General features: G+C 31.0%; 1 protein-coding gene across 1 annotated transcript; it reads right to left on the bottom strand.

The window, feature by feature from the left end:
- Positions 1 to 3,972: 3,972 nt before the first annotated feature.
- Positions 3,973 to 7,380, bottom strand: LOC115983344 (UDP-glycosyltransferase 87A2-like). Its single transcript, XM_031105987.1, has 2 exons — positions 6,712 to 7,380; positions 3,973 to 5,017 (listed from the first exon to the last, which is right to left on the bottom strand). Exons 1-2 carry the CDS (start codon positions 7,208 to 7,210, stop codon positions 4,128 to 4,130), a joined length of 1,389 nt encoding a protein of 462 aa, XP_030961847.1. The 5' UTR covers positions 7,211 to 7,380; the 3' UTR covers positions 3,973 to 4,127.
- Between the last annotated feature and the right edge of the window lie 3,615 nt (positions 7,381 to 10,995).

Here is a 10,995-nt window from a genome sequence, read left to right as displayed (position 1 = left end):
GGGACTCGATCCCAAAATATAGGAAAAATAAGTATTGGTACACCAGCAAAAATAGCCTCAAGAGTGGAATTCTAGCCGCAATGTGTCCAAAACCCTCCCATTGAGGAGTAGCACAACACCTTCAATTAGTCACACCAAGGCACCACTAGGCTCATATCACCACTACAATCCTTGAGCCGACCAGTTTCGATATGTGACACCTACAAGCACTGAACACCACTGTCCCTTATACCACCAATAATTTCATTCATTTGGGCATCTGAAACCGAAAGGAAACTTCCCATTGAGATTTACAACACCGAACATGGAGGTTGAGAATCGAGCCACCAGAGATAGTTGACACAATTGTTAGCATTAGTTACAGAAGCACACTTTTCTTCAAGTTCTAAGTAAGGTATGGCAGGACGAATAGGTTAGACCGGGATAGGAAAGTTGGCTTTTAAAGTGTCAATAGCTTCAGCTTCAAGTTCGTGAAAGGTGGTGAATAGAAGATAATGCGCTTTATTGGACACGCTTGAAATACCTTCCAGGACTCCAGGCAAGACTAGTCGACCATCTCCATATGTAAAGTTGGGAAGTTCAACAATACGGATAGTAGACACTCCAGGGATGTAGTCCACAAGCTCATCACCCCGTTCTTAATTAATCATGTAAGTTGTGATTTACAATTATTTTGTGTTAGTTCTTATTCCGTGCCAAATTTGATTGTAATTTTGTTCAATCTTATGTACCTTGTATTTTATATGAGATTTTTTTGTAAGGGTTGTGTGTGAGAGAGAGTGTGAAGACTTAAGGCAAAGTGAAGAACAAGAAGTTTTTGTGGGTAGCTCGCGAAAAGTCTTCCCATGAAGTGAAGCATATGCTCTGTATATGACTGGAATGTGAAGAGTCATGACAAATGGTGACAACTGGTTTTTACGAGTGTCTCGCAAGTAAGGTCTTCTTACGAGATACCCGCGAAACATTTTGTTTTGTCAATTTTTCATATTTGATACACCAAATCTCTACACACACTATATATACACCAATTTTTTTTTTTTTTTTTTTTTTTTTTTTTTTGTAGATAGAGTAAAAAGAGTTTAAAAACCTTTTTATTTTGAGAAAAGGGTTTCCATGTTTCAATTGGAAACCATGTTTTTATCAATTTTTACAAGAGATGAGGTTTTCTTTTGAATAAGCAAAGTTTGGGTTTTGAAAATTTTTAGTGAAAACAACAGCTTTTAAAAAGGGGTTTTGGGAAAAGAGTTGATTTAGAGAAAAAGGGTGTCCATGATTTTTTTTTTTTTTTTTTTTTTTTTTTTTTTTTTTTTTTAAAGGAGGGGGACCCGAAAATTCCCATAGCTTTTGTTTTTTAAAAAAGAGTTTGCTTTGAAAATCAATTGGCAAAAATACCTATTCTGAAAGAAAAGGAATTTTGGGGGAAAGATTGATTTAAAAAAAAAAAAATTTCATGGGTTTTTCCTTTAAAGGGTTTAAATTTAAAAATTACATGATTTTTTATTTTGATGATAAAATTTTTGAGAAAAAGGATTTTGTTTTGAATATATTTATATATATTGTATAAAAACACCAATTCCCAAAAAAGAAAAAAAAAAACCAATTTTGGAAAAGAATTGTTTTAAAAAAGGTTTCCATGGTTTTTATTTTTAGATAGAAAAGGTTGGATCTGAAAATCTCATGGCTTTTATTATTCTTGAAGAAAACATGGTGTAGGAAAATTATTCCTTTTTCAAAACTTTGCTTATTCAAAAGATTTTTTTTTTTTTTTTTAAATTTAAAAAAGGGGATTAAACGTTGTAAAAGAAAATCATTTTTTGAAAGAAAGAAAAATGGTTCTTTTTATTTTAAAGAAAACTCTTTGAAAGCTTTTCAGGTTTTTAATAGAATGGACCTTTTGAAAACCTTTTTTTTTTTTTTTTAATAAAGAAAAATCACTTTTAGAGATTTGTTTACCCAAGCTTTTATTGTGTGGCAACATTACACATGAGAAAGAATAGAGACCAGCAAGAATAAGTAAAGGTGCTAGAAATTAATTAAAAGGCAAGAAAGTAATTAAAGTGCTTTAAAAATAAAGGAACTTCAATACAAGACATAAAAATAAATTTCTTGGAATTTATAGACAACAAAAGTAAATTTCTTGGAATTTAAAGAAATATAAAGGCAAGACATGTAAAGTAAATGTTTATTGGAAAAATTATTTTTCAGGGATTTCTCCTAAATTAGTTCTAATCATGTCAAAACCTTATAGATTCTTTACCAATAGAAGAAATGGGAGTACAAGCCATCACTAGTCTCTAGGCAACAGACCCATATTATGCTTAAAACAAGGTTTAGAACACATTTAGGAAAAATGGGTGGAAAATATTTTTAGGTGTAGAGAGGAAGATGGGAGAACACAATAATATAGCACAATATATGTATACATACACTCATATAGAGCAATAAGTGAAACAATATAGAGTGCAATAAATAAATGGGAGGGAAGAACAACATATAAAGATGAACAAGTAAATAAAGAAATATGATAAATAAAAGCAACAAAATAAATAGTTGAACAAATAAATAAGAACAACAATATAAATATATGAACAAGGAAATAAGAACAACAATATAAATATATGAACAAGGAAATAAGAACAACAATATAAATAAATGAGCAAGTGAGTAAGAACAACAATAAAGCTTTTATTGAACCCAAAAAAGCACTTTGAAGACAACATAAAGAAGGTGGAAATGTGGAGAGCTGCTCTGAAAAAAGTGGTCAATCTCTTTAGTTGGTATTTACAAAATAGCTAATTTCCACAATCAATTTATTTATGCTGATATTTAACTGACAAGTCTTTTTTGATATACAATGGAGTATATAAATTGCTGTTATAATGTGGCATAATATGCATGGATTGAAACATTACAACATATACTAGTTAAATTTATGTTGCAACCAGTACTTATATTACTACAAATAGTTTGTGCCCCTGCCCTTTTGTTATTAAAAATGTTGGTGCATTTAACAAAAAGAACATAACATTCTATGAATTATAAATATATTGTTATATATTGTTTATTATCTTCATATTATATATATATATATATATTTCTTAGGTAAATTACTATTTAACTTTTGCAATTTGACCATTCTACAATTTAATCCATAAAATTTCAATAATTGAATTTAAATTCCTAAAATGAGATTGTTACAATTCTTTCCAAATCTAGAGTAGTTCCAAAGGATCTTGCCTTGGTGAAGTTTCATGTCATAGAAAAAAAAAGAAGAAAAAAAAGGAGAGGACTCTATCCATAGATATTATCTCATACAAGTAGTTGAATAAATCATACAAGTAGTTTAATAATCCTAGTTTTCAAAAAAAAAAAAAAAGTTTAATAACCCTAGCAAATGTTGACTAAAAAAGCCAACTCAAAATAAAGAAAACTAGCTCAATAATTTAAAACTTGGCCAAAAAAAGGGAAAAATTAGTTTTGAGCTAAGTAAGAAAAGCCCAAAATTTGAAAAAAAATATCGACTTCAAACTACATCTTTTACATAGTATCGCACATGTGACCGCAAAAATGAGATGTAGTGCAGTTATGACTTTGGCTAAACTCTAAATCGCACCACACCGCACATATGACCACAAACACAAGGTGCGGTGCAGTTATGATTTTAGATAAACCGTACCGCAAAGTGCGGTACTAAAAATAATCCAAAACCGCACTATACCGCACCGCAAACACCCCTAGATGTAACGATACGTAACACCAAAAAAATAAAAAATAAAAATAGTATTGAAATCATTAGTTTGTGAGTTTGTGTGCGGTGCTAGGTATCTTCACTCTTAGCTATATTAGTGATTGGGAAATGCATAAATACCGTGGGATAAAGGGAAAGTTTTGACATTAAACCAAAAAAAGAAATTTTTTGAGCACGCGTTATTGTAAGTGAAAGAAAGATAAAGTTGGTTAGAATCTTTTCCCTTTATAATTTCTGGTGCATGTTGGGAGACAGCTTCAATTTTATTTTTTAGGAAATTGTTGAACAATAAAGTGTCTGAAACTGCACGATCTTAAATGAAATTACAGTCAACTCCTACAAATCTACTGATTAATGAATACAATACAATAGAATTTGCTTAATGACTGTGGCCATCTGAAATATTTCTAATAAAAGCATCAAGATTTGCATCAGATGACCCACCGTTCGCAATTGCTTGTCGACTTGACTTCTGAAATTCTTTTGCTCTTTTCCTCATCGCATTCATCTCATCGCTTTTGTTATCCATAAACCTTTTCACAAGCTCTGAAATTTCACCTCTTGTCACAACTCCAGCATCTTTCTTAACCTTCCATCCAATCTTCCAATCCTCCACAATGTGTTTACTGATTGGGACTTGATCCCAAAATATAGGAAAAGTAAGCATTGGCACACCAGCAAAAACAGCCTCAAGAGTGGAATTCCATCCACAATGTGTCCAAAACCCTCCTATTGAAGAGTGGCACAACACCTTCAGTTGGTCACACCAAGGCACCACTAGGCTCATATCACCACTACAATCCTTGAACTGCGCAGTTTCTCCACGTGACACCCACAAGCACCGAACACCACTGTCCCTTATACCACCAATAATTTCATCCATTTGGGCATTTGAAACCGAAAGGAAACTTCCCATTGAGATGTATAACACCGAACATGGAGGTTGAGAATCAAGCCACTGGAGATAGTTGACACCATTGTTAGAATTAGTTAAAGAAGCATTCTTTTCTTCAAGTTCTAAGTAAGGTATGGCAGGACCAATAGGGTAGACAGGGATAGGAAACTTGGCTTTTATGGCGTCAATGGCTTTAGCTTCAAGTTCGTGAAAGGTGGTGAATAGAAGATACTGCGCTTTATTGGACACGCTTGAAATACCTTCCAGGACTCCAGGCAAGACTAGTCGACCATCTCCATATGTAAAGGTGGGAAGATCAGCAATACGGATAGTAGAAACACCAGGGATGTAGTCCACAAGCTCATCACCCCGTTCTTAATTAAACACATAGAAAGTAGTGTAAGTGAAAAGCCTAAATACTAGAAACTGCCTTGGAACATGAAGCTAAAAAACCAAGAAAGGGATACAATGCGAAGCTTAAGCTTCTTTAGTGGCATTTTTTGGGCCCAATTTTTTAACGCAGTTGAAGATATTTTTTTGATAATCACTTCCGGTGATATGGAATATCTATCATTGCTAATATACAAAACTTTGATAGGGAAAAATTGCAGTTTGTGGGTCTTGTACCATATTGGTTGACTGTTTGGACTTTGATTTGATGACCACCTTATATAAACGAGTTATGTGTGTGTAAGAGTAACAACTTTTTCCCAACTATTTAGCAAAAAAAAAAAAAAAAAAAAAAAAAACCCTTTTTCCCAACTAATATTAATTGGCAACCACCTTGTTTATACGAGATTACGACTTTTAACTGTTTGGTCCTTTTCTTTGATAAGAACTGTTCTGTCCTACTTACCTAACTCAATTAAATTTTTTTAGTCAATTCAAGAATATAGAATATAATATATATATATATATATATATATAAAATTTTTGCAGCATGGAAGAGGAAAATGTTTGGTTTCAAACACTAATGAAAAGATGAATTAGTCTTTGTCATATATATGATGAGATACATATCATTTTTTTATTAGTAATTAAATCCTAAGGCTCCAAACACGTTTGAAGTTAAACTTTGTCAATAAAAAAAATATTTAATATATAATGTTAATGTACACAATGGTCCTTGTTATCAAAATTGTAACGAACATGGAATAAAAAAAAGTTTAATGTCAATTACTGATGTTTATTAATCTAATATAATGATTTGGTGCAACCATTAAGTCACTACTTCAACCAATTAATAGCTGGTTCACATTCCAAACAAAAAATATATATATATAATTAATAATTAGTTATTTTGAAATATAGATATACATATGAACGAATAGATATCCATAATTAATTTTTAAAAAAGTAATTTATCTTAAAATAATAATGCAATACACCCATAGACTAAAAATCATTTTAGTCTTGTATCTTTGTCTGAAAACCATTTTAGTTATTTAATTTGAAGTTTGTCCCTTTAGCAACATTAAATTATTACTAAATAAAATAATCTTTGTACAAAATTTTCGGATAAAATCATTTTTTTGACAAAATTATCAAACTAAAATAATCGACAAACTTATAGAACTAAAATTATTTTTAAATAAAATCATCAAATGTAAATTGCATTTTTGGCTAAAAGATATCTTTGGGGGGTCTTTCCTAGTTTATTATTGGGTCCAATTAATAAGTGTCTTTAAAGTATTTATTAATAGGTCATGTTAATGGTTATCCTTAAGTGAATGGTTAACAATTTATTTTAAAAAAAAATTGACATCATTTTATGAAAAATGAAAAAACTGTCAAAATATTATTTTTTCTTTTCCGATAAATATTTTCTTTAAATGAGTGAGTAATATATTAGTGGCATTTTTGGTATGACAGTTACTCTACAAATATAAATGTTTATAAAATGTAGACGGTAAAAATTGGGATTCAAATTTTCAAGAGTGAGTTTCACACCCATATACATTCAGATTAATTTAAAATAAAAATTTTACATTGTAAATAAAATAATAATAATAATAATAATAATAATAATATAATATAGATACAGTAAAAATATAGTTTTGAGACGCACCTGACAAATCAACCGGGAAATGCTGGTTCTGCACGAGCAGCTCAAAATGATGAAACACTGAGAACACCATCGCCGGCATAGGAAAAAGTGAGGCCACCGGAATATTCCTTCGGTTTCCCAAGCCGATAGCCCAATACACATAAGTATCAGCCACGATGGCTTTCACCGGCGGAAGCCGGTCCAGGAGCTCCTCAACGTGAACTTCCATCTTCGTATTCACAGCTTTCAGAAAGCCCGGAAAATCTTTCCCACGACCCACCTCGGAAGGTATGCAATTGGGTACGGTGGCGAAGCGTATCTGAGCCGGTGGCTTTGGCTCTGAGCTGATGAGTCCGAGCCACTCTTCGGTGACGACGAAGCTGATGAGAATATCGGCGGTTTTTGAAGCCAGAAGCTTGCACAAATTCATCATAGCGTTGATGTGGCTGCGACCGGGATACGGCATAGCCACCAGGTGGCAGACGGTTGGCTCAGGCTGTTCAGTTTTTGCAGGATCCATTTTGATGGAAACTGATGAGATTGAGGAAAGGTAATACAAACGAAACTACTACAAAGTAGTCCGAGCAAGATGGACTGAAGTGAGAGAGAATAGATTATATGTAGTGATGTGTGTATGAAAAACTAAAGAAGTAAATAAAACTTGCTCATCTTACTCAATGAATTGAATAATACATCAAGGCTGTATATATACGGTCTCCACCGTGAATACTAAATGAATACAATTAAAATAATTTTTGTCACAATTTGTCAAACGATAAATTATGACTAGTAAAGATATAAAATCATATTGACTTATTATTTTTTTTTTATTATTCATAATTTTTCTTGTGATAAATATTGAGTAAAATATTACTTTTTTCGTTTTATTTGAAAAGTCAAATTTTTTAAGGGAATATCATTTATTGTCTTATCTATCTTTTAAAAATATATAAATTTTTAAAACTACTCTTAAATAAATTTATAAAAAAATAAATTATTTATAAATTAGAGATATAATAAAAATATTAATAAATTAATAATTTTTATTTTTAAAAATAAAATAATAGTTTGAGCAAAATAGGACGATGGAAAAAGTTACTGGCATTCGTCAATAGACAGAGCGAGCAAATTAAAACTCTTATCTAACCGACAAGTAGCACGTGCACAGCCTTCAACGTGTAGCTGAGCTGATGATTTGTGCTTCTTTCTTCAAGATCTTCTGAAAATGTGAAATTGCAATTCACGTTTCTCAAAAAAAAACAAAGTCTGCAATTCACATGGGTTCTGACTTCTGAAAACTCTTGCAGATTGACATGATAACTCATAGCATAGAAAGAGGTGGGATGCTTCCCAGCTATAAACATATACAACTTGTACTTTGGAGAAAAATATTAAAATTTTTAGAAATTTTAGTAAAAAGTTCTGGATGTTGACTATGATTAGAGAGTGTTTAGTTCCAATTCCTTAATAAAAAAAAAAAAAAAAGAGAGAAAAACCCAAATCAGTGAAACTCGGCAACAAGTAAAAAAAAAAAAAAAAAAAATCCTTGTAGCAAGAAGAATAAAAAAAAAAAGGAAGAGAAAATAGAAGCAAACCTTAATGAAGATCAAAGAAGAGTAGCTAGCCAACCATGAAGAATGCTATAAAAATAGAATCAAGTTGGAGACTAGAGAGAAGCAAGGTGAGCAGGGAAAAAAAATACTAATCAATATTATATTTGATTTCTTGAGATTTAAGAAGGAGAGAATGTTTTTTTTGTCTATTTTTTCCTATAGATTCAAGTAATAAATGTTAGTTTCTAATAATGAAATTATTTACAAAGCTATTAATTCAGATTTTAAATAGGAACATTATCTCTTCAATTTCTATGTTTTGAGAAAGGGGGCTTTAATTTTTTTTTTTTTTTTTAATTTTCTTTATAAACCGTTGGTTACAAAAGGGCCTAATTTTCTCTCTTCAAGCGTCCTTAATTTTCGCTCTTTATATCAATTTATTTCTATTAGTGACGCCGTAAATTTTTTTCCTAGGTGAAGGAGCTAGAATCAATTTACATTGAGGGGCTTTCTTTTATTTGGGGGCCTTAAGCTATTGCATCAATTGCTTCTATGGTTGAGCCGACACTGATAATATCACCTATATGACAGTATTGCTTCTACTATAGTTTTGATTTTTGACTTTTTGGATAATTGGATAGTTGAGAAAAGAGGAATTAATTTGAACATTACATGTTTCTATTGAAATTACTAAGAGTTAAAAACAATTTGAGATTCAACTAAAGGCCAACAATTTACTTACTGTTATAATTAATTTAAATACAAATAAATTAGTGAATGCATCAAAATTATAAAAAAAAAAAAAATTATTAAGATAATATACAAAAAGTTCAAAAATCCATTTATAAACTCAGTTAATGTTAAATATAAAGATAGAAAATATTAAAATTAAAAAAACTGTTATAAAATATTTGATTATTTGTTTATTCTCACAAACAATTACAGCAAAGTATAAACTAATACATTGATATAGCATTAATTTGAGTATCTTATAATTTTTTGTAATTTATTTGCATAGTGTTATCAAAAATATAGATGCTAATAGGTTTTATGCTAAATGTGTGAGAAAAAGTAAAAACAATTTTTAATTTAAAAAAAATAAATAAAAGTTATTTATTTATTTTTTTTTTTTAATTTTAAGTGAGACAAAAAAACAAAAGCTTTTGTTAGTTATGTGTCTTATACAGCACATGAGTTTCCATAAATCAATTGGATTTTTTTTTTTTTAATTTCTTTCAAGAATAAAGTTTAGCTCTAAATATATTTGGAGCCTTAGGTTTCGATGCACAATAATAAGATGATATTTATACCTATCATGTGATAAAAAAAATTATATACATATCAAATGACAAGGACTCATGTCATCTTCTTATTATAGGTTGAAGACAAAGGTTTCAAACATGTTTGGAGCCAAAATTTATCCTTCTTTCAATATCAATTGGTAGGCTTTGTGTCTCACATAGTTCTCTCAATCCTCTCTTACAACAGTGAAGGGCTAAATTTTTTTTTCATAGTCAACATCTTCACGCTAGTTAAAGCCTTTACCGCTTAGACATGCTTTCAATCCTTCAAATCTCCCATCAACTTTGTTGGGTTATAGATTAACTCTAGTTAATTAGTTTAATTATAAAAGTTGATTAATTAGGTCAAATTACATGCAAATCGTGGAGGCATGAACAAATCACCAAATAAACTAATTACAGTGGAAATTAAATTGACATAGTGATTTGTTGATGAATGGGGAAAATCTCTTGCAAGGCAAAAAGTCAAAAACCCTAATAGATAAATTTCAAGTCACCACTCCCAAGAACCTAATAATCAATAATCAAGCGGTTACAAGTATAAGGAATCTTACCATTACCTTTGACTATCCCAAAATATCAACGTGCAATTGAACCTTCACTCCAATCCTCAATTGAACTTGATCCTGTAGAGACTTCTTGTATGCATGGATCCCAGTATGTATCAAACTTCCTAGCAACTGATTGATTGTTGTTGGATGCAAAGTCCTTCACTTCAAAGCATATTGAAGATCTGGAAGCACTTGATTACAAAACCCTAGAATGCACAAGAACGTAGTATCTTTTCACAGAGTGTATATGTTCTCTAAATTGAGTCTTGTGTCAATGATGATTTTAAAATGAAGCTTTTATATAATCTAGAGGTTTAGTGAAGGAAACCCTAGCAAACCAAGTCATCATGGGCCGAAATTCTAATATGAGAATTCTGGATTCACGAAGCTTGATAGATCAAGAGTTGTTGAGCTTAATGTCGAGAATTACTTATTAAGTCTCAATAGATGCTAGTGTCTGGCTTCTATTGAGACTAGTGTCGAGGTCTACTGTTTTAGCTTTTCTTCAATTATTTCTTGGTTCAATCTTCATGTATTTAATGATACAACTTGTGATGTTTGTTTAACACACTTTTTGATATCTTAAACTCATCTTAGATTTACCCAATTACAACTTAATTACAAGTAATGTGCATTTTCTCAAAGGATAAGCCAATAGATAGAAAATATTGCCTTAACAAACTTTCAATTTGGTTATGAAGACCCATTTGCACCCAATTATGTACATGGTGGGATCATGAGGGACAAGTGTCCAACTGTCTAAGTATGTTTAGCATGGAGGCCAGGGCTTGAAGTTCTTCACGCATAGCAGCAACACAACTAGTATGTTTTAAGGCAGATTTTAGTGATTTCGGTTATAGAGGAATTGAAGGATTAACATGACAATGGAGCAAACCGGCC

The sequence above is a fragment of the Quercus lobata genome, chromosome 4 (assembly GCF_001633185.2).
Source record: "Quercus lobata isolate SW786 chromosome 4, ValleyOak3.0 Primary Assembly, whole genome shotgun sequence".
NCBI lineage: Eukaryota > Viridiplantae > Streptophyta > Magnoliopsida > Fagales > Fagaceae > Quercus > Quercus lobata.
This window is presented reverse-complemented; position numbering and strand designations above follow the sequence as displayed.

What these genes read in the sequence shown, in the direction of transcription:
- LOC115983344 (XM_031105987.1), bottom strand. Translation starts at nt 7,210, where the DNA reads ATGGATCCTGCAAAAACTGAACAGCCTGAGCCAACCGTCTGCCACCTG. An exon ending in TTTCCCGGTTGATTTGTCAG is followed by an intron (nt 5,018 to 6,711) that starts GTGCGTCTCAAA and finishes TGTTTAATTAAG; the next exon opens with AACGGGGTGATGAGCTTGTG.